The 25045-nt window shown below is 39.5% G+C and overlaps 1 protein-coding gene across 1 annotated transcript in view; it reads left to right on the top strand.

The window, feature by feature from the left end:
- Window positions 1–25045, top strand: part of LOC136864560 (esterase E4) — a 327051-nt gene that overhangs the window by 214636 nt on the left and 87370 nt on the right. The window contains exon 4 of the mRNA XM_068226335.1: window positions 24644–24804. Within this exon, the coding sequence (XP_068082436.1) occupies window positions 24644–24804 (161 nt within the window). The remainder of the gene's footprint in view (window positions 1–24643; window positions 24805–25045) is intronic.

Genomic DNA, 25045 nt, shown 5'->3' with positions numbered 1-25045 from the left:
GATTACAGGCGTTTAGAACTATCATAAGTTACGCGTGTCTTTCCAATGTTTTTTGCACTCACTGGAGGAAAAACCTTCTTTCAAGTCCTAAGGCATCTGCCCCACTCTCGGTTCTTGTAAAGTTCAGTTTGCACGTCCCTGTGAGCGGCCTAAGCGCCTCAACCATAACCTATTCGTAGCAGGCACTGTGCACTCTCTTGCTTCCAGGACTCAAAACATGAAAGCAATAAATACTCAGTATGGATGAATCTCGCTTCATTCATTCGAATCACATAGCTCCATCACCCAAGGCAGCTTATTTACATAGTTTTAACCAAGGAATTTATTTCTAAGTTAGCCTTTAACTCTTCACTTCCAGTACTCTCTGCGACTGAAACACTAACTCTCACTCGGCATCATTCTTACTTCTTCTTACATGTCTGTTATCATTAATTTATTAATTAGATTCCATATCTACCCATCGTTCACTCTCACGCCGCGGAGTATGTTTGAATACGGTACTGATCAGTGTAGGGTAAGATTATCATATTTTATTCACGATTTCCGGGGACCGAGATAAACATCAGGAAAACTAATCTTATATTGTGCTGTATGTTATTTTGCCATTCTGTTACATTGTTCCATACGCATTTTAAAGGATGAAAACACACTTTCTACTTAATATAAGTTACTGATTTTACGTTCCACTAAGTACTTTTACGGTTTTCGGAGACGCAGGAGTTCGTTTACGTGCCGATAAATATACTGACACGGGGCTGACGTATTTAACCATTTCAAATACCACTGGACGGGAATCGAACCTGCCAACTTGGGCTCAGAAAGCCAGCGCCTTAACCGTCCGGGCCACTCGGCCCGGCACATCCTACTTACATACCGGTACTAAAAATATTAATTCTACTTCGTTACTTACTTATTTATCTACTTACTGTTAAGGTACCACTTTTACGGCTCAAAGCACTCTCTTTTCTGTTCCCACGTGCTCAACAACAGACGTTTCACCTACCTTCCAAACACTGACACTTAAAACACAGTTATTTATTTATTTATTTATTTATTTATTTATTTATTTATTTATTTATTGTGTTAGACCAAGTATAGTATAGACGTATTTGGTTAAACATCGTAACAACTCTTAAAATTTCAAAATGTCAGTATCTAGAAAGCGTCTGTGTCAAGCTTTACTGTTGCATGAAGACTATATATAGACTAGAGGCTTCAGGTGTATTATAAAAATAAAAACTCCTATATTGGTAGGCTATCATGAATGACATGTGATGGAGATGTTACAAAGGAATAAACACAGAAATTACGTACGGTACTTGCGAAAGCTTTTGTCAGTAACGTCATTATGCACTGAGCCTAATGGAACCTCGGAAAACTTTCGTAACTATTTCGTGAATGTCCTCCATGGTAAGCTGGAAACTCTTCCATGTGTCGGCGAAATGTTGAGATATGGTGCTGCGTGCTCCGACCATTAGTCCTATTAATTCAGTCTCTTGAAGATGGTATTTTGGTTTTTAATTGGGGATTATGGGTTCGTAAATTTCTTATCTCTCTCTCTCTACATTTACCTCTTCTGGTTGGCCTTTGTGGTGTTCGAACCGCACAGTTGGGTCAGTGATATATTCTCTGAAGGCTATCATATCGATACGACGAGAACTGAAAAAGGCAAAGGACGATCCACAGGCCCACTAAGAAAAACACGACTTTTTAGTGTTGTCGGAAGAAAGTTTTCTACAAAGATATCGAATTTCTAAAACCATAATGAACAAGTAGGCACTATAGAAGAAATTCAAAACAGGTTAGAGTTTCCCACTGACTGAAACTTGCCAGTGTCTCCAGTGCATCAAAGCCCTTAGATATTATGCTTTAGACTTTCTAGGTAATTGTATGCGGCTATGTTGATGTGTACTAGCTAGAATTGTGCAAAGTTTCCGCTGCCATTGCAGCATTCGCAAGGCATTATAACTTACTGTCTTGCCCGCAGTAATAAACGCCCGAAAATGTTTCAAGACATATCAATTAGGTATCACATTCTCCCAGCGTTGTAGGAGCCCTAGATTGCACTCATATAAGACTATATTGAACAGTGTAATTTACGGTACCAGTCCGTTCTTTTATTTTTCAAGCACACTCGCATACTTTCAAAATCTATAACTACGTGTTGCCCGTTCGCGAAATACAGGTAACAAATACAAAATGGCGCGGCTTCAATGACCTCACATTGCACTGAACACAGCGTCGGCGTATTATATTCGTACATTGGCCTGTGACGAACACGAAATGTTAGAGCTACTACTGTAAATGACATTATTTTCCTGTCGTGCGCACAGTATGCGCCGCGGCCATTGAAAAGAGCCTCTACCGAGCGAACACTGCTCAGCCCGAAGACCTGCAGTTTACGAGGTGACGTATGGTCAGTGTAACGAATCTTGTCGGCCATTATTCTTGGTTTTCTGGACCGGGGTCGTCATCTCACCGCCAAATACCTCCTCAGCTGTAATCAGGTAGGCTGAGTGGTACTCGAACTGATTCTCGGGTCCAGGTAAAAAAATCCTGACCTGACCGGGAATCGAACCCGGGGCCTCAGTCTGAAGGGCAGGCACGGTACCCCTAGACCGCGTGGCCGGCAGAATCAACCACGTGGCCGGGAGAAGAAACAAATAAGTGCATAAAATATAAGTAAATACAGCCCAATGTTAGTCAGTCAGGAATAAAGAAAACATTCGTTCATGTCCCTTGGAAAACGAAAATAAGATTTAGATTGATTTTTCACTCTATTGAACGTCCAAACATTGTACATATATGGCCAGCCATGCTGAGGTAATTTCATGTTATTCTGACGCTTCAACAAAAATCTGATAAGTGGGACTTTAATTACTATCACAGCCCGTAGTCGACTGCCGTCAATCTAACACTGTCACTCGCCTGCCGCTAGGGGCGCTGAATGCAGTTTTCACACGTCAAAGCTATCATATCTTGTCCTAGAGCAAGGTTTTCTCCGAGAACCAAAGGTGAAATTCGGGGAATGTCCCCGGAAAATGGGGTCGTCTGGTAAATGTAGGGATAATTTGGTTTACAAGCCAACGTTCTTTCCGCAATGTACAACTAAACAAAAAGGCGCATTGCGTACGATCTCGACTCATCTTTCTTTAAGCTACTATTGTGCCTGAATACAAAGCTTAACGAGGAATCCACCCCACTCTGAGCTCGGGAAAACACAATGTTGGTGATGTTGTTGAAAGCATCACACAACGTTGAGTTCGCATGCGCAATATTAGCTGCTGATGGTAAAGCATTGTCCACCAGATGGCGGAAGGTTTGCCTTTGGGTGGTGCGAAATGTACCTACCCAATAGGAAGATGATATATAGGAGAAAATAGACATCATCGTAGTTCACAGGACGATCAAGGTACCATGAGTAACGACTGAAGAACGAGTCACTGCAGCGATTAAAAAAGTTCATTCCATCTAAATCAAAAGCTATCTCCTTCGGTGTGGTAAACTATTCAGAGTGAAAAGATGGGTAACCACTGTTGAAGAACATACATTGAAGCACCACGTTATACAAATGCCAGATACATAAAGAGAGTGTCCTATCGATAATACTAAAGGAGTAATAAATTGAGCGGGGCCGATGACCTTCGATGTTAGGCCCCTTTAAACAACAAGCATCATCATCATCATCATCAATAAATTGAGCAGTAGACCAAGCCTGAACTGAGAGTTAGGACCGATGTTATCTTGGTGACAAGAATAAATCCAACATTACATTCTTTAGTGACTGATGATGATGCTTAGTTGTTTAAAGGGGCCTAATATCTAAGGTCATCGGCCCCTCTTTGGTGACTATACTGACAGCCTCTTACATAAGGAAGTGATACTCATGTAATATTCAGTTAGTAAACATTTTCGTTCAAGGTTTTCCGTACTCTTAGACGTAATTTTCTTCGTGTATAGATCACCTGATAAGTTTCAAAGAAATTGGAAATTTATTCAACATCTCCCTTGGTAAGTTATCCCAATCCCTAACTCCCCTTCCTATAAACGAATATTTGCCCCAATTTGTCCTCTTGAATTTCTTATCTTCATATTGTGATCTTTCCTGCTTTTAAAGACACCACTCAAACACATTCGTCTACTAATGTCATTCCACGCCATCTCTCCACTGACAGCTCGGAACATACCACTTATTCAAGCAGCTCGTCTCCTTTCTCCCAAGACTTCCCAGCCCAAACTTTACAACAATTTTGTAACGCTACTCTTTTGTCGGAAACCACCCAGAACAAATCGAGCTGCGTTTCTTTGGATTTTTCCAGTTCTCGAATAAAGTAATCCTGGTGAAGATCCCATACACTGGAACCATACATTTTCTACAAATGTAGCCAGCCATTCGGTCACTCGTTTGTCTAGTCCAATTGCACCCATTCTTGCTAGTAGTCTCCCGTGATCTACCCTATCAAATGCCTTAGATTGGTCAATCGCGATGCAGTCCATTTGACCTCCTGAATCCAGGATATCTGCTATATCTTACTGGAATCCTACAAGTTGAGCTTCAGTGGAATAACCTTTTCTAAACCCGAACAGCCTTCTATCGAACCAGTTATTAATTTCGCAAACATCTATATATATAAAATAAGAGTTTTGTCTGTACATTGCTCAGAATTTGAAAATAATGGTATTTCTGTATCGGTCATGTCCATAGTAACAAGAAAATGCACTTTTTACTTTTCCGTAATTTCTGTCTGTCTGTCTGTATGTACACGCATCACGAGAAAACGGTTGAAGAGAATTTAATGAAAATCGGTATGTGCAGTCGGGGGATGAGCCTCTACAATCTAGGCTATAAATCATTTTACTCACGCTGAGTGAAATGGTAGTTTAGGGGAAGGCCTAAAATTGAATTCTCAACTATTTATGTTATTAGTGGTCTAATGAAAATCGGTATGTGAAGTCGGGTGATGAGCCGCTACAATCTAGGCTATAAATCATTTTACTCACGCTGAGTGAAATGGTAGTTTAGGGGAAGGCCTAAAATTGAATTCTCAACTATTTATGTTATTAGTGGTCGTATTTTAAAGAAAATGGGTATGCGAAGTTGGGGAATAAATTGCTACAATCTAGGCTATCAATCATTGTATTAACGCTGAGAAAAATGGTAGTTTAGGGGAAGGCCTAAAATTTAATTCTCAAATATTGTTGTTATTAGTAGTCCTATATTGATGAAAATTGGTATGCAAAGTCAGGAAATAAGTCGCTATAGTCTAGGCTGTAAGTTATTTTATTCACGCTGAGTAAAATGGTAGTTTAGGGGAAGGCGTAAAATGTATTTCTCAAATATTTCTTATTAGAGGTGTAACCGATGAATGCTACATAACTAAGGTTATATAGTATTAAATTTCCTATCATTCATGTCTTATACATTGTTACCGTACTGGCTATGATCACAAAGATATTCATGATTTTGGATTTTTGTTACTAAGTCCATATCAGCGCAGAGTAACGAGAAAATGGGTAAACAGTATTTAATGAAAATCGGTATGTAAAGTTGGAGAATAAGAAACTACAGTTTACGGTATAAAATATTTTACAAATCACAGAGTCGAAAGAAAACTAAATGTGTAGGCCTACAATATAGAAAGCTCATAACATTGATCAACAATAACATTACATTGACCATTGTTTGTCGTGATGTGCTTTGTGTCTTCTGTTGCCCCTCATCTCCGGTAGATAGGATTACTGCTGCGAACAGAGTAATTTTTTATTTGATTTACGTCGCACGGACATAGATAGGTTTTATGGCGACGATGGGATAGGAAAGGGCTAGAAGTGCCTTAGGTCTTAATTAAGGTACAGGCCCAGCATTTGACTGGTGTGAAAGTGGGAAACCACGGAATACCATCTTCAGCGCTGCCGACAATGGGGTTCGAATCCACTATCTCTCGGATGCAAGCTCACAGCTGCGCACCGCTAACCACACGGTCAACTCGCCCAGTCGTACAGAGTGTAAGAGCCTGCCTGAATATTGATGGGAAGTAGCTGGGGAATTAGATAACTTTCTTCTTTAGCATGCCATTCCCCTGGTTTAAACATTTTCTAATACTACTGGTACGTAACATACTGGATCATCATAGCATTCGGGCTATTCAATCCCTACTCTGAGGCACTGATTGGAATGAACAGTGTGCATATTTAGCGGAATAATGACAGATGAGTGTTCATGGCAATCTGCGGCCTGGTCATCCCAGCTCTGGAACTTTGGACTATTAGATTGGCACGGCAATCTAACCGCAGCACTGTTCGTTAAAAGTGATAAAACGTGCGACTTTCCAATTGATCGAGTATTTTATATGATAGCATTGCTTTTAATCGCTACATTCATACTTACGTTTTTGTAATGACCTATGTTGATTTCAGTTAGGAAAACCACAAATTCAGTCTTTCTGAGAATCCCGTAGCGAAGCACGGGTACATCAGCTAGTGTCTAATATAATTAGCCAGAATGCTTTCCCAAAGCTTACATGCAATGCATGTCAAACTGACTGGCCTGTAATTTTCAGCTTTATGTCTACTCTACTCTCTACTATATAGCAAAGCAAGGTCATTTCTGTACAGGCCACTGAGGCCCTTGAAGGAGTGGAAGATAAAGGCTTCCACAATCCCTAACCTCGACACTAAGTGAGATAGATTGGTTAGCTCTATGCTTGACCGCCTTTGTCCCCAGGAATTAACCTAGTACTCATTTTTGCTATAGGCTGAGTGAATCTCAGGGCAATGTGCCTCTTCATAAGTGAAAATCTCGTTTCTAATTGTTTTGACTTCTTGGTGCCGGCCCCGTGGTGTAGGGGTAGCGTGCCTGCCTCTTACCCGGAGGGCCCGGGATCGATTCCCGGCCAGGTCAGGGATTTTTACCTGGATCTGAGGGCTAGTTCGAGGTCCACTCAGCCTACGTGATTAAAATTGAGGAGCTATCTGACGGTGAGATAGCGGCCCCGGTCTAAAAAGCCAAGAATAACGGCCGAGAGGATTTCGTCGTGCTGACCACACGACACCTCGTAATCTGCAGGCCTTCCAGCTGAGCAGCGGTCGCTTGGTAGGCCAAGGCCCTTCAAGGGCTGTAGTGCCATGGGGTTTGGTTTGGTTTGTTTTTTTGACTTCTTGGGGGGAATCGAATCCACGGTCTTCCAGGTGAACGGAGCACGCCTCTACCACCTCGGCTAGGCATCCACTTTGTCTATTATATAGTCAATTGGATTTGTTCTTCCGAAGGCACTCCACATTATTTTTCGGCAGCGACACCACTCACATTACCTCATCTGCATCATGTTCTGTATCGACCCATCAAATTCTATTACCTTGATAAAGGCACTTTTACAGTTTATGAGTCGTGGCCTTGATTTCAACCAAGTTGCTAGGAATGCTAGCTTCACTAAATAACTCTTAAACTGCTCATGGTGAAACTTATAATTGGACTTCTTGGAGTAAGTCTAGGAATATGCTTCACATAGGTATTTTAGAACATACAGCCAAACATGAGAAAAACTAATCTGAACTCGCGAGTGTGATGGATTCTCTCATCTTTTTAACTATAGTAGCCCTACTTACATATACTACTCAGAAAATAAGTCCGCATTAGGGACCATTAATATTAGCATATATGTGGAAGAAAAGAGAACGAAAAGATTACGATTAGGTCTATATTCCGTCAAGCCTCTGTGCTAATTAGCTCGTTTAAATCTTGCCGATATCGTAGAGTCTTCTCCTTCCTGGTATTTTCCCAGTTATTTGGGATCAGCACTGCATGTGGACTTGGCCCAGTTTTACGGCTGGATACTCTTCCTGACGACAACCGTACGCTGTAGGGGGGTGTATTATGTATTACGTTGTTTCTATGGTAGCTGGTAGTGTGATGTGCTGTGTATAAGAAGAGGGTTGTATTAAGATGAACACAAACAACCAGTCACACAGCCAGCGGAATTCAACAGATGCGGCTAAAACCTCGGCCCAACTAGGATTCGAACCAGGGACTCTCTGAGCAGAAGGCCGCTACGCTGACTATTCAGCCAAGGAACCGAACAAAGACGGTTCTGAGTCAACTATTCGAATTAATACTGTCTTGATACGTAAATTACTTGTAGCATGTTCTTCTGAACACCACCACTGTGGCACAGCTGGTACTGTTTTCAGCTATGAAATAAAATCTTATGCTTCACCTGATTTCAGCCAAGTACCAAGCAGGAGAATGAAGCTTCAGCTAGCGCCGAGTGTTGTTATGTGACGGCTCTGAAAGCCAATGGAGAATTAATTATATTTTATAACGTCACTTGAATGGAACTAATAAGAGAATCCGGAGAGCTTGGAAAACAGAAAAACCAACTTCGCTTCGTCCCGAACGGCTTTTATGGAATCACCAGTGGCGGATTTAACTTCCCTTTACTCCTGGACACAATTATAGCATTCCCCTCCTGAACGAGAGCAATATTCAAGAAGCATACTTGAAATAGCTCCAGAATTCGGTACGTCTACACAAAACCAGAGTATTCAGAACCTGATAACTTTTAAGGATGAAAATAGATTCACCATAGAGGATTTCGTCTTACTTTGACGGTAGCAAACTCGTCGATCAAAACTTCATAGTTCTTATTGTTTGTCTGCTAGTAAATGTCAGACAAGCCACTCCGCTTTAGAGATTATGGTTAACAAGGAATACGATGCTAACATACTATTAGCCAGTAGCAAAACAAAATTGACACACTTGAAGGGGGGTTGAAAATGCAGGTACTGCATTAAATGTACGCCTAGGTTATTATGTTTGATAAGTAAGACCACACAAGCGTACCGGTAGTGTTATTCTAAGAATAAATGGCAAAAGGCATATAAAAAGTATTATTGTAGGTATTAAGAATATAATAGTATTAGTCAAAATTTGCCACCTCAACCAATGCTGCCGCACCCCTGGGTTCATGCCTAGTGGGTCTGTATTATAAATCCACCTCTGCAAATCATCGAGATTTCAACCTAAGACAAAATACAGTAGAGACAATACGCGACACTCAGCGAGATATCGAGGGACAGCTATTAGAGCTCTCTCTAGTGGGTAGACCTGAGAACTACTTATTCTGTCATAAGAGCACGTGTATTTGTGTGTGAAGTTTTTGGTGTTAGTTATGCTTTTTCAGTGAGTTGACATAATTAAATAGTAGCGTGTGTCATTCCTTGATATCTCCTATCAACATGAGGGGAAAGGTATGTGCTGCGTTTGGCTGCAGTAACTATGAAGTAGAGAAGAATGCGCGGTCTTTCTTTCGCTTCTCTCGTGACAAGAAAATGTAAATAATATTGTGTTTGCATACATATTCTTCCAGTGACAAAGAGATTTTTATAGTACTTCATAATCTTCTGACCTGCTCGACCCATATTTTAACTGGCTTAAAATATAATACGCATATTTTATTGTATAGTGCAGCAGTTAACCTTCAATACCGATGTGGTGTTGTAGGTGTGATCTGTGGGTTTTGAAATGTCACAGAAGTGATTTGGATAAGGTGTACAAGAAAGAAGGGACGTTACGCTTATATAAGAATTATAAGATCTGTTCAGATCATTAACAGGCCAGCGATTTTAGAAATCCTCGACGATACAGCCAAGGGTATGTTACCGTACATTTTAACTCTAATTGTACGTAAATATTTCTCAAAGCATCACTATCGACAACATTTTCATACTTTTCTTTCTTTTATCCCCCTTCTCGGATTAAATCCGGGATTTTATAGATTTTCTTTCTATTAGTTGGCTTCATGTTAAGAGGAAAATTGTCCTGTTTTTAAATATTAATTCATTGCATCATGTGTGTGAGGAATGTGCCGATATTTTTATTGACAAGTGTCTTAATGTGATGATACAATGTTTTTTAAATGAGAAAAAAGACAAATCTAACCGTAAAAGTTCAGGCAGGAATGCTAAAGCAAAAAACGTAATGCATAAATGAAAGATCAAGCCATTTCACACTTCATTTCACATCTTGTTTCTATGTCTAATTTCAGTCTTTAAATAATAACCTTTTAAATAATTCTTCATTCATTTATCCAAAATTGCTTTAGCAACTTCGAAGTTAATGTCTCAATAATACTTTCTTTCTAGACGTAATTTATTTACACATTTTCGTATATGCATTTTCATTGATATTTGAATTTAGCGCGACTTTTCAGGTCAAGTTACTAGGAGCGCCACCGTCGAATTGTCTCCCATTTTAACAAGGCTAAATCCGTAAGTGTCGCATTATTGTCTCTACTGTATTTGCTAGGACGGAGCAGTGAATGGTCGACTCATAGCTGTTTGTGCCACAGATGGGCTTCAAACTGAGATGTCAAGGCAATAATTTAAGAATGGTTCTGTCAAAAACATTTGCAAGGATAATTTGTGTATGCTATGTATAAAATACGTTTCACAGACACAATAAAATCTTCCTGTGACTACAGTAAGCCCTTTAAGTTGGAAATTGGAAGTCCACCGCAATTGCGCTTTCTGCGACCTTTTGATGAGAGGGAATCGAAATTCAAGGCTGAAGACACTGTTTCACTATTTTAGAGCTTTTATTTCTTCGTTTTAATAAAAAATAAAGATACTGAAATTTTAATGTGCAACGTGCAAGTTATGAGGTTCAGAGCGCTCTAGCGGACTTCCCTGAGTTACCGCGAAGTCTAGCGCTGCGAGTTGCTAATGCAAAACTCTTTGTTGCAAAGAGTAAGCAAGGAGCGATCATCGAGGTATATTTTCATTTATGATGGATGTAATGCCTTAATTTCACACCCAAAAGTAAATCAAATAATACCACAAAAGAGCACGCTATTTCAAATGTATACGTGTTAAATAACAGAAGGATATTTTTAACGTTGCACCGACACAGGTAGGTCTAATTGGCGACGATGGGATAGGAAAGGGCTGGAATCGGGAAGGAAGCGACCGTGTTCTTAATTAAAGTACAGCTCCTGCATTTACCTGGTGTGAAAAAAGATAGCCGGGCTGAGTGGCTCAGACGGTTGAGGCGCTGGCTTTCTGACCTTAACTTGGCAGGTTCGATCCTGGCTCAGTCCGGTGGTATTTGATGGTGCTCAAATACGTCCACCTCGATCGGTAGATTTAGTGGCACGTAAAAACATGGTACATGAGTACATGGTATACTATTCTGGACATGAAAACCAAAGGAAAAATGGAGTTGCCCTCATAGTTAGCAACAGGGTGCGTAACACTATAATGGGGTGCAATTTTAAAACTGATAGAATGATGTCTGTACGTTTTCAAGGCCAACCTTTCAACATCACAGTCATACAAATTTACGCACCAACCACTGAAGCTGAAGAGGAAGATATTGACCAGTTTTATGAAGACTTACGAGAATTGCTACAGTTAACACCAAAGAAGGATGTCATCTTCATTATTGGCGACTGGAATGCCAAAGTAGGAAATCAAACTGTAGATGGAGTAACGGGAAAATTTGGCCTTGGCACAACAAATGAAGCTGGACAGAGACTCCTAGAATTCTGTCAAGACAACTCACTGGTCATTACCAACACACTGTTTCAATTGCCCAAACGACGCCTATACACCTGGACCTCGCCAGATGGTAAATGTCGGAATCAGATCGACTACATACTCCGTAGTCAAAGGTGGAGGAGTGCTGTACAGTCATCCAAAACAAGGCCTGGGGCTGATTGTGGATCAGATCACGAGCTCTTAATTTCCAAATTCCGGCTCAAATTAAAGAGGATTGACAGAGCTAAACCATCAAGCAGATATGACCTAAATAGCATACCTCTTGAATATACAGTAGAGGCTAGAAACAGATTTAATGGATTAGATTTAAGAGATAGAGTTCCAGAAGAGCTATGGTCAGAAGTACGTTGTGTTGTTAAGGAGACAACGGAAAAGCATATTACCAAGAAAAAGAACAAGAAGAAGGCCAAATGGTTATCGGGTGAAGCACTACAAATAGCAGAAGAAAGAAGGAATGCAAAAATCAAAGGGGAAAGATCGAAAATGTCTAAATTAAATGCAGAGTTTCAGAAACTAGCTAGAAGAGATAAGAATGCCTTTTTGAATGAACAGTGCAAGGAAGTTGAGGAAAATAACAGACTGGGTAAGACAAGAGATCTTTACATAAGAACTGGAGACATCAGAGGGAAATTCCAGGCTAAGATTGGAATGATAAAAGATAAAAATGGAAAAGATCTTACTGAAGCAGAGGAGATTAAAGAAAGGTGGAGGGAATATGTAGGCAATTTGTATAGGAAAGATTGGAATACTCCTGATGATGAAGTTACTCTGTTGTCAGAGCCAGAACCAGATATCTTAGAAAGTGAGGTCAAGTGGGCCCTAGAAAGTATTGCAAACAATAAGGCAAATGGTTACGATGGAATCCCAGCAGAACTGTTCAAAATCCTAGGAGAGGATGCTGTGAAAGTGCTACATTCAATATGTCAGCAAATATGGAAAACCCAGCAGTGGCCAAAAGATTGGAAAAACTCAGTGTTCATTCCAATTCCAAAAAAAGGCAGCGCTAAAGAATGTTCAAACTACCGAACAATCGCACTTATATCGCATGCTAGTAAGGTTATGCTCAAGATCCTGCAAAATAGGCTTCGGCAGTATGTAGATCGAGAACTACCTGAAGAACAAGCCGGTTTCCGCAAAGGCAGAGGAACCAGAGATCAAATTGCTAATATTCGCTGGATTATGGAGAAAGCAAGAGAATTCCAGAAAGACCTATACGTATGCTTTATTGACTATGCTCAAGCCTTTGACTGTGTCGACCACAATAAATTGTGGCAAGTACTCAAGACTATGGGAGTACCAGATCATCTTATTTGCCTTATGAGAAATCTCTACTCTGATCAGGAAGCTACGGTGAGAACCCTATATGGAACAACTGAATGGGTCAAGATTGAGAAAGGTGTACGTCAAGGCTGCATATTGTCACCTTACTTATTCAACTTATATGCAGAGTATGTGATGAGGAATGCCAAATTAGATGAAACAGAAACTGGAGCTAAAATTGGTGGGATACATATAAATAACCTTAGATATGCTGATGACACCACCCTGTTGGCAGAAAGTGAAGAACAACTTAAGTATCTACTAATGAAGGTGAAAGAGTGCAAAAGCTGGACTAAGGTTGAATGTCAAGAAAACAAAGATCATGGCAACTAAACCTATCACCTCCTGGCATATAAATGGTGAAACAATGGAGGTTGTTCCTAGTTTCATCTACCTGGGCTCCAAAATAACTGCTGATGGCGATTGCAGCCATGAAATTAAGAGACGCTTGCTCCTTGGGAGGAAGGCAATGGCCAACCTTGATAACGTTTTCAAGAGTAGAGACGTAACTTTAAGAACGAAGATTCGTATAGTGAAGGCTATGGTCTTCCCAGTAGCAATGTACGGAAGCGAAACCTGGACAGTAAGAAAGGCTGAGCGCCGAAGAATAGATGCATTTGAACTATGGTGTTGGAGAAAATTCCTTAGAGTTCCGTGGACTGCGAAGAGATCTAATAAGTCCATATTACAGGAAATCAACCCAGACTGTTCACTGGAAGGTCAAATACTCAGGCAAAAACTAAAGTACTTCGGTCATGAGAAAACATGATTCACTGGAAAAGACCTTAATGCTGGGGAAGACTGATGGTAACAGGAGAAGAGGGCGACAACGGATGAGGTGGATTGATGACATCAAGGAAGCCACGGCTCTCAATTTAGAAAGACTTCGGAAAATAGTATACGACAGGAAGAAATGGCGCACTTTGGTCTATGGGGTCACGGAGAGTCGAAAGCGACTAAACGACTAACAACAACAACAACAACAACAACAACAACAACAACAACAACAAAAACTTCCCATGGGACTAAATTCCGGCACATGAACGTCTCAGAAAACCGTAAAAGTAGTTAGTGGGATGTAAAGCTAATGCCGGTACAAGTATTATTACAGAGTTCGATAGCTGCAGTCACTCAAGTGCGGCCAGTATCCAGTATTCGGGAGATAGTGGGTTCAAACCCCACAGTCGGCAGCCCTGAAGATGGTGTTCCGTGATTTCCCATTTTCACACCAGGCAAATGCTGGGGCTGCACCTTAATTAAGGCGACGGTGCAACGTAAAGCAAGTTGGAAAAAGAAATCCCTAATGGTGTTAAATGGGGGTTAAGACGAAGACGAAATTCCAAATGGTGGTATATATTTTTAAATCCTAAATGTAAAATAGGAAATATTTTAAAACATTCCACCCCTAAGGCATGAAATGAGGTTCGCTAAGAAAAACGAAATTATTCATCCCTCCAAAACATTTCACCTATGCAGCTGCAATTTTACATTATTCTTTTATGTCCTAGGTGTCAAATTTGATGTACTTCAAAATGTTTTTAATAATAATAGTAAAAATAATTATGTCCACCCCTGTGGTGTAGTGGTTAGTGTGATTAGCTGCCACCCCTGGAGGCCCGGGTTCGATTCCCGGCTCTGCCACAAAATTTAAAAAGTGGTACGAGGGCTGGAACGGGGTTCACTCAGCTTCGGGAGGTCAACCGAGTAGAGGTGGGTTCGATTCCCACCTCAGCCATTCTGGAAGTGGTTTTCCATGGTTTCCCACTTCTCCTCCAGGCAAATGTCAGGATGGTACTTAACTTAAGGCCACAGCCGCTTCCTTCCCTCTTCCTTGTCTATCCCTTCCAATCCTCCCATCCCGCACCAAAGCCCCTGTTCAGCATCGCAGGTGAGGTCGCCTGGGCGAGGCACTGGTCATCCTCCCCAGTTGTATCCCCGACCCAATGTCTCATGCTCCAGGACACTGCCCTTGAGGCAGTAGAAGTAGGATCCATTGCTGAGTCCGAGGGAACAACCAACCCTGGAGGGTAAAGAGATTAAGAAAGGAAGAAAAATAATTATGAAACTGGTTTTACATCCCAGTAACTACTTATATGGTTATCGGAGACACCAAGGTGTCGGAATTTTGTCCCGAGAGAATTCTTTTACATGCTAGTAAATCTACTGACAAGGGGCTGATGTGTTTGAGCACCTTCAAATACCACCGGACTGAGCCAGGATCGAACCTGCCAAGTAATTACTGACAGTATTTAAATCAGTTTAAAAAGTAAGCTGCATTTGTCATTCCTGATTAGCTCTTCTATAGGGGATTTACATTTATGCAGTTCTTACTGCATGCACATTGTTAAATTAAACATCAGTGAAGTGAGTTTTAAAACGGTTATATTCATACAGTTTAGACTTCCAATGCCTTATGAAACCAGCATGCAGGTATGTAAGTTGGTTTTCCACATCCCAGTACAGGTGAGCGGGTGACTGCCAGGAGTAATGGTTCAACAATGGAGTGCATGACAGGAATTACAGAAAGTGAATATAACTGTTCTATTGAAACCATTCTAGAGATTTCCTTCTCTTTGCTATCTTTCCACAAGAAATTAAGGATTGTTGAAAGTGGTCCTTCAAAGCAAATTTTCTGTTACAAACAAAACCAAAAACAGTTATTCACCGTTTCAATGATTGCATTTATGACTCTATTCTATGGATGTGTGGATCAATATATAAATAATCTGTATGGCTAGCCCTATATTTAGTTTGGTAAAGAAAAGACTGTATGGAACACTCATGGATACAATGACCTGAACAAATTAGATATGCACCACAGAAATTCATTCAGCCACATTGTCTGTCTGAAAAAGCTTCAACAATTTGGAAAAAAAAAAAAGTGAATTGAGCCATTTAATATATGCTGTTTGCTTTCTTGGCTCTCAGGGACTTTCAAAGGATGTTTGTGACCTAAAAACATCAGAAATATGTAAGCATTTATGACCTAAGAAAGTAATAAAATATGACTTCAAAAATTTTTGGTCATATTTTTGAAATCTTCAAAATGTTTCTGCTGTTTAAATTAACATTATATTGAAAATATACTTTTAAAATCTAGCACATTCAATATTAAATAAATGTGTATGTTGGGTATTCAGCCCGAAGGCTGGTTTTATCCTCCACAGCTCTGCCAACAGCTGTCATAGATAGCCTAGGTGTCACTGAAGAGGCATACTAGGAAAATGAGGAGTGAGGTAGTTTTCCGTTGCTTTCCTCACCGGGCCAGAAGTTGCTATTACATATCAGTCTGCCAAGTTCACTGAAATGCATGCATCAGCTGACCCTATGACCAAAATAAGTAATATATTAATTATCTATTATATTTTGAATTTATTTAATTACTTAATGCAGAGGTACCTCGACTCTGCACAGAATTAAATAAATGTCACATTCTGATGGGCGATCAGAAAGAATTACAATAGCAAATTACATACATTTTAAAGTTATCAAATAGGAATGACCTTCTATTTTCACGCAACGTTGACTTATGGGGAAAAGACTGCCCAACGTCGCTATGGAACAGAGCCTTCAGTGTTTCTGAAGTCTTGCCTCTCATACAAAACGTGTAGTTCTGTCTTCCGCCTGTTCTTACCCAGAGCTGAATAATATTCAACAGCTTCTTCAAGTTCCCTTTCTGGAAAGTTTTCAGAGTAGTCACAGAAGTTGATAAGAGTTCAATAAATTTGCTACATCAAGATGATTTAATGAACTAAAGTGATGGTAATCCTCACATGTAATTCTGTCACACACTTCAATTGTGTCCATCTGCCCATCTTCCATTTTCCTTCCCTATCTCTGATCTGCCTCACAACACTTATGAAATCAAACACTGCATTCTTTGCTTTTATAACATCTATCGATCTCGATTGATTGTATAAAAGGATATGTGGCATTATTTTGTTAAAAATAAGTTAACCAGTAAATAAATTCTTTGTTATTCAAATAATGCCTCAAACCAATTGCCCCATGGCAAGATTTTTCATCTGGCATTTTCTCCAATTCTAGCAAACATTCTTTCAAATTTTCCTTGTTCTCAAATATTTCATTCATTTGTCTAGATTTAAAGTTCCAGTGAGTTGTAGGACAGCTCGGAATTTGATGAGCCATTACCGACTGCAATACAGACAGGCATTGTGGTGACCTTGAAAAGTATGCAGGGAAAGCCCATAAATCAAAGAAAACACCCTTACGAATTTGTTTTGTGAAGCAGTTCTTTCCATAACTAAGTTCAATTGATGAACATAGCAATGTATGGAGTGTGCACAGGGATACCGAAACTTTAATTGCATCACACCATTCCTCCTTCCCCTGTTGCACCACTCATCACAGAACATCCATCAAAAGTCTGCGTGATAAGTTTGTGAGGTTTATCTTCAAACAAACACACACAGGATTTAGTTCCTTTAAGATGCATTCACATATTGCATCTTCACTTTGACCTTCCAGTTCAAAATTCTCCAAAATCTTTCCAATGGCTTGCCATTATTATCATAATGAAAGACCAATACCAACTGTGATTACTGAGAGATACCAGCTGTTTCGTCTGCCAGACAGACTACTAACATATTCAACAGTGAAATTACTGTTATATTTCAAAATAATCTAGATTTAATAAATTATGTATGTATTAAATAGGCAGACCGCTTATATAAAATATTTAAGTTATTCTTAAATATTCGCTTACTTGATTTCATAGTCAATACAGGTTTTTATAAAAATGAGGCTCTTAAAGCTTGTTACATGTAAAATAGAGGGAAGTCAATATTGATCAATACAAATTAAACCGCAATGGTTAAGTTAATTAAAAAGACTTCTAACATACACTGCAATAGTTCATTTTGTATAGTTTTGGAGGTCCCTTTAAACACTTGATTCAATTCCATGTGTTCCTGTACTGCGTTATCTATACTTGTCACAAAAACTACTAGTCCTAAGAAGACACCATGATTTTCATACTTGCTGGTCTCGTGAGACAAGAGTCAGTCTGCCTAAGGCTATTTCTAGCATTGACAAGAGATGCTACTGCCGGCTGTAGCACAATCTAATGTGATACAAAGATTTTCAGCACACAGTTACTGTTACTGCATCCGGATTAGCCTGATCAATTAGGCCTACATCTTATTCAAGGATGACAAGCAGTGTCCATAAAATTATAGACATGATTATAAATCTGCCTTTAGTAAATGAGACTTCTACTAAAAAGGAAATTTTGCACATATTGTAGGTATGTAACTATATTATAAATACGGTATTGTATGAATTCATTCCTTTACACATCCATTAGGCCTATATCTTCTCAGAGTTGAAACTAAAGGTGACTAATTCTAAAGAAGTATTGAAATTTACCTATGAAAACAATGACATTTTCAATAAGATACAAAAGTTGAAAACTAGAAAAGCGACTGGAATTGATAAGATTTTGAGAGGTATACTAAAGATAATGGGCTAGGATATAGTACCATATCTGAAGTACTTATTTAATTATTGCTTGCATGAAGGAGCTATACCAGATGAATGGAGAGTTGCTATAGTAGCCCCTGTGTATAAAGAAAACGGTGATACACATAAAGCTGAAAATTACAGATCAGTCAGTTTGACATGCATTGCATTTAAGCTTTGGGAAAGCATTCTTTCTGATTATATTAGAAATGTTTGCAAATTAATAACTGGTTCGATAGAAGGCAGTTCAGGTTTAGGAAAGGTTATTCCACTGAAGCTCAACTTGTAAGATTCCAGCAAGATATAGCAGATCTCTTGGATTCAGGAGGTCAAATGGACTGTATCGCGATGGACCTGTCTAAAGGATTTGATAGGATGGATCATGGGCGACTACAGGCAAAAATGAGTGCAACTGGACTAGACAAAAGAGTGACTGAATGGGTGGCTATATTTCTAGAAAATAGATCTCAGAGAATTAGAGTAGGTGAAGCTTTATCTCACCCTGTAATACTTATGAGGGGAATTCCCCAAGGCAGTATTGTTGGACCTTTAAGTTTTCCTATATTTAAATGATATGAGTAAAGAAGTGGAATCAGAGATAAGGCTTTTTGTGGATGATGTTATTCTATATAGAGTAATAAATAAGTTACAAGACTGTGAGCAACTGCAAAATGACCTCGATAATGTTGTGAGATGGACAGTAGGCAATGGTATGACGATAAACAGCGTTAAAAGTCAGGTTCAATCAATCAATCAATATTGACCTGCGTTTAGGGCAGTCGCCCAGGTGGCAGAATCTCTATCTGTTGTTTTCCTAGCCTTTTCATAAATGATTTCAAAGAAATTGGAAATTAATTGAACATCTCCCTTGGTAAGTTATTCCAATCCCCAACTCCCCTTCCTATGAATGAATATTTGCCCCAATTTGTCCTCTTGAATTCCAACTTTATCTTCATATTGTGATCATTCCTAAATTTAAAGATGCCACTCAAACTCATTCGTCTACTAATGTCATTCCACGCCATCTCTCCGCTGACAGCTCGGAACACACCACTCAGTTGAGCAGCTCATATTCTTTCTCCCAATTCTTCCCAACCCAAACTCTGCAACATTTTTGTAACGCTACTCTTTTGTTGGAAATCACACAGAACAAATCGAGCTGCTTTTCTGTGGATTTTTTCCAGTTCTTGAATCAGGTAATCCTGGTGAGAGTCCCATACACTGGAACCATACTCTAGTTGGGGTCTCACCAGAGACTTATAACCCCTAAACACCCTCATAATCATGTGCAGAGATCTGTACCCCTTATTTACAATCCCATTTATGTGATTACCCCAATGAAGATCTTTCCTTATATTAACACCTAGATACTTACAATGATCCCCAAAAGGAACTTTCACCCCATCAACACAGTAATTAAAACTGAGAGGACTTTTCCTATTTGTGAAACTCGCAACCTGACTTTCAACCCCGTTCATCAACATACCATTGTCTGCTGTCCATCTCACAACATTATCGTGGTCACATAGCAGTTGCTCACACTCTTGTAACGTATTTATTACTCTATACAGAATAACATCATCCACAGAAAACCTTACCTCTGATTCCACTTGTTTACTCATATCATTTATATATAAGAAAATATAGAGGTCCAATAATACTGTCTTGAGGAATTCCCTCTTAACTATTACAGGGTCAGCAAGCAAAAAGAGAAACAAATCATTGTGTACTTATGCTAAACACTGATGCACATTGTGCCCAATTCTTTTAATAATAATAAAGCTTCGCCTACTCTAATTCTCCAAGATATATTTTCTAGAAATATCACCACCCATTCAGTCACTCTTTTGTCTAGTCCAATTGCGCTCATTTTTGCCAGTAGTCTCCCATGGTCCACCCTATCAAATGCTTTAGACAGGTAAATCGCAATACAGTCCATTTGACCTCCTGAATCCAAGATATCTGCTATATCTTGCTGGAATCCTACAAGTTGAGCTTCAGTGGAATAACCTTTCCCAAAACCGAACTGCCTTCTATCGAACCAGTTATTATTTTCACAAACATGTCTAATATAATCAGAAAGAATGCCTTCCAAAAGCTTACATGCAATGCATGTCAAACTTACTGGCCTGTAATTTTCAGTTTTATGTCTTTCACCTTTTCCTTTATACACAGAGGCTACTATAGTAACTCCACATTCATTTGGTATATCTCCTTAACAATAATCAAATAAGTACTTCAGATATGGTACTATATCCCAACCCATTGTCTTTAGTATATCCCCAGAAATCTTATCAATTCCAGCCGCTTATCTAGTTTTCAACTTTTGTATCTTATTGTAAATGTCATTGTTATCATATGTAAATTTTAATACAGTGGAATCTTGGATTGCGAGCATAATTCGTTCTGGCAACATGCTTGTAATCCAAAGTGCTCATATATCAAAGCAAGTTTTCCCATAAGAAGCAATTGAAATGCAGATGATTCGTCCACAACACATAAATATTTATTCGCATACCATTTCTGAAACAAAATATAACTTAAAACAAATTAAACTGCACTTTACCTTACAATAGAATCATTGTTGGTGTGAGGGAGACGAGAGATTACATGAAAATAGTTACTGTGTAGCACGAATTTCACTAACAGAATCACTGCTATCTGTTAGCTCAATGGAATTGTTTCCTTTTTGTGCAACTTTAACGAGGAACCTGTCCAATGACTGTTGCTTTTGCCTCTTTTTGAGGATTTCATAAAAATGTGACATTGCATTTTCATCAAACTGATTTATCACTCGTACTGCTACAGCCTTAATCGGATAGTGCTTTTCTTCAAAATTTTGCGCTGTTTCCCACATTTTGCACTTTTCCCGAATCTCAATTGAAGTGAGAGATTCCACTGACTTTTCCTCCTCTTCCCCGCGCGAGATCTCCTCCATAACCTCCTCCTGTTGTTCGTGATGCAAGTCCATCAGGTCGTTGGTGGACAGTTCCTGGCTACATTCTTCCACCAGCTCTCGATTGTCCACGTCATTCACTTCCAACCCCATAGTCTTCCCTAAGGACACAATTTTAATGACAATTGGCGGCTCATTTTCACCAACAATCCCCTCAATGTCACGTCCAAGAACACAGTCAGGCCACAGCTTTCCGCAAGCGGAAGTGAGAGTTCTCAGGCTTTATTGATGATCTTCCAGCAGATCACGATGGGGAAATGATTTCTCGCAAACTCTCGGTGGGTAACGTTTGTTCCTTCGGTCACTTCGAAGCATCGCTGAAATAGTGCTTCGGTGTATAGCTTCTTGAAGTTCGAAATGACTTACTGATGCATAAGCTGGAGTAGTGGGGTAGTGTTGGGAGGAAGAAACTTAACCTTAATGAACTTGAATTCCTCCAGTAAGTCGTCCTCAAGGCCTTAAGGCCTGGAGGATGAGCAGGAGCACTGTCCATAACCAGCAAGACTTTGAGCAGCAGATTATTTTCTGAGAAGTATTTCTTCACTACAGGACCAAAGACCTCATTCATCCATTCAACAAAGGCACAGGAGAGGGTAGAGCCTAGGCACATGTGACACTCGTATTGTGGAACCTCACTCGCTTATCAAGTTACAATTTATTTAAAATGTTTGTTCTTCTTGCAAAACATTCATAGACCAAGTTACTCGCATTCCAAGGTTTCACTGTACTTCTTTAGCATTAGTCTCCTTCTCTATCTGGACATTATCCTTGTAACCAACAATCTTTACATACTGCTGACTGAATACTTCTGCCTTTTGAAGATCCTCACATACACATTCTCCTTGTTCATTAATTATTCCTGGAATGTCCTTATTGGAACCTGTTTCTGCCTTAAAATGCCTATACATACCCTTCCAATTTTCACTAAAATTTATATGACTGCCAATTATGCTTGCCTTCTTTGCTAGATTCAATTTCCTAGTAAGTTCCTTCAATTTCTCCTTACTTCCACAGTTATTTCTAACTCTATTTCTTTCCAATCTGCACCTCCTTCTTAATCTCTTTATTTCTCTATTATAATAAGGTGGGTCCTTACCATTCCTTACCACCTTTAAAGGTACAAACCTTTTTTCACATACCTCAACAATTGCTTTAAACATATCCCAGAGCCTGTTTACATTTTTATTTACCGTTATCCACCGGTCAGAGTTACTTTTTAGAAACTACCTCATGCCTTCTTTATCAGCCGTATGGTACTGTCTAATAATCCTACTTTTAAGACCTTCCTCTCTATCACATTTTTTTAACTACAACAAAAACAGCTTCATGATCACTAATACCATCTATTACTTTGGTTTCTCTATAGAGCTCATCTGGTTTTACCAGCACCACATCCAGCATATTTTTCCCCCTAGTTGGTTCCATTACATTCTGAATCAGCTGTTTTTCCCATATGAACTTATTTGCCACATGTTGGTCATGCTTCCTGTCGTTTGCATTTCCTTCCCAATTGACATCTGGTAAATTCAGATCTCCCAAATAGGAAAAGTCCCCTCAGATTTAATTACTGTGTTGATGGGTTAAAGTTCCTTATGGGAATCATTGTACCTGGGTGTTAATATAAGGAAAGGTCTTCATTGGGGTAATCACATAAATTGGATTATAAATAAAAGGTACAGATCTCTGCACATGGTTATGAGGGTGTTTAGGGGTTGTAGTAAAGATGTAAAGGAGAGGGCATATAAGTATCTGGTAAGACCCCAACTATAGTATGGTTCCAGTGTATGGGACCCTCACCAGGATTACTTGATTCGAGAACTGGAAAATATCCAAAGAAAAGCAGTTCGATTTGTTCTGGGTGATTTCTGACAAAAGAGTAGCGTTATAAAAATGTTGCAAATTTTGGGCTGGGAAGACTTGGGAGAAAGGAGACGAGCTTCTCAACTAAGCGGTGTGTTGCAATTTACAAACTTCATTATATAGGTGCATATTGATACAGCTTAATTAAGAACTAGTATTAGGTTTAATGGTCCACCCAATCAATACACTTCACTTTACAGGTGAGAAAACATTCAATGTTAAAATATGTTATACATTCTTTGGTACATGTTTCGTCTAATTTAAGACTTCTTCAGACATAGTGTCTGGTATCTAATTAAAATACCTAATTATTACAGTCTAATAATTTAAAATGGATGAACCCATGTCCTTTCTGAAATGTTTAAAAATACAATAAAAGCAATACACACGGTTTTCTATAAAACTGTTCATCACTTTGTTACGCACAGTAGCATGGCAAGAAGCAGGTCAGAGTTAGGCTCGGATGAGAACCAGCTGTAGGGAGGTACACCAATTTTGAGGACCTTGTATTTTGAAAAAGAATTCATTAGATTTAAAGCTTCAGTATTCTTCAGTTGATGATAAGGTCCCATTCTCCCATTTCCAAGGCCAAAGTTCAAATTCTACCTTAGTCAGTACACTGAAGCTAGCGTATGTCAAATCTCAAGAAATATTATTTAGAAACAAATTTCAACATGTGAAGAATTTTTGTAAGACAACAGAGCACCATTCCCCTCCCTCTCCAGTCGACTCTTTCACGACACCAGATTAGCCATGTTTGGCAGTTTTGTGTCAGTGGTAGCCTGGCGAGAGGCACACGTGATCATAATCCTGCTTCAAGCAGACAGTTCCCAATGGTCCTTGGTGACACAGCAGGTGCATCATGCGATTGGATTTCATTCCTGGATGATCTTCGTTCGGCCACCGCTGCTCGCACAATGCGTCGATCTTGACGTGCATCTGTACTATGTGGACGTCCGGATCCTGGTCTATGGGTGTGGGAATGTTCCACAGAGCACTGCTGAAAGCAGCGACACACCACTGATACACTGTGCCCATCATGTGCAGCAATCCGTTGATACGTCCATCCAGCTTCCATTTCACTAGGTATCATTCAGTGTTAATTTTTATTGTTACTGCATATTATAGTCAGCATTGCCCGGCTCCATGGCTAAATGGTTAGCGCGCTGGTCTTTGGTCACAGGGGTCCCGGGTTCGATTCCTGGCAGGGTCGGGAATTTTAACCATGATTGGTTAATTTCGCTGGCACGGGGGCTGGGTGTATGTGTCGTCTTCATCATAATTTCATCCTCATCATGATACGCAGGTCGCCTACGGGAGTCAAATCAAAAGACCTGCACCTGGCATGCCGAACATGTCCTCGGACACTCCCGGCAATAAAAGCCATACGCCATTTTTCATAGTCAACATTGTACAATAAATTTGTGTAGAGACATTTTTTGTAAAACATAATTATATCTTATGTGTTTGCAGTTAATCCAGGAATCAGTGACCGCCTGGAGCAACTCCCTGTAATTCAGACGGGAAAAGGAGCTATACAGGGCTCCTACATGCTATCACGATTGGGAAAACTTATTTACGCCTTCCGTGGAATAAGATATGCTAAACCACCGGTGGGAAACCTTCGGTTCCAGGTAAAAAAAAAAAATTTATTTACATATAACTAAAGTATGTAACATTTGAAAGAAAATACATCAATCTACACAATACTGTTATCTACTTCTAATGTACCATTACTTTAGTAAGTTATTAATCTCATTCCAAATACCTTACAACTAAACACTACTTGTTTAACAACTAGAGTTAGCAGATTTTCAGAATGTCAAAACTGCCATTCTTTTTCTTCAGAGGTGGCCTGACTTGAAAAAGAAACCT

Source organism: Anabrus simplex, chromosome 2 (assembly GCF_040414725.1).
Source record: "Anabrus simplex isolate iqAnaSimp1 chromosome 2, ASM4041472v1, whole genome shotgun sequence".
Taxonomy (NCBI): Eukaryota; Metazoa; Arthropoda; class Insecta; order Orthoptera; family Tettigoniidae; genus Anabrus; species Anabrus simplex.
Note: the sequence above shows the minus strand (reverse complement) of the source record. Positions and strands in the feature narration are given on the sequence as shown.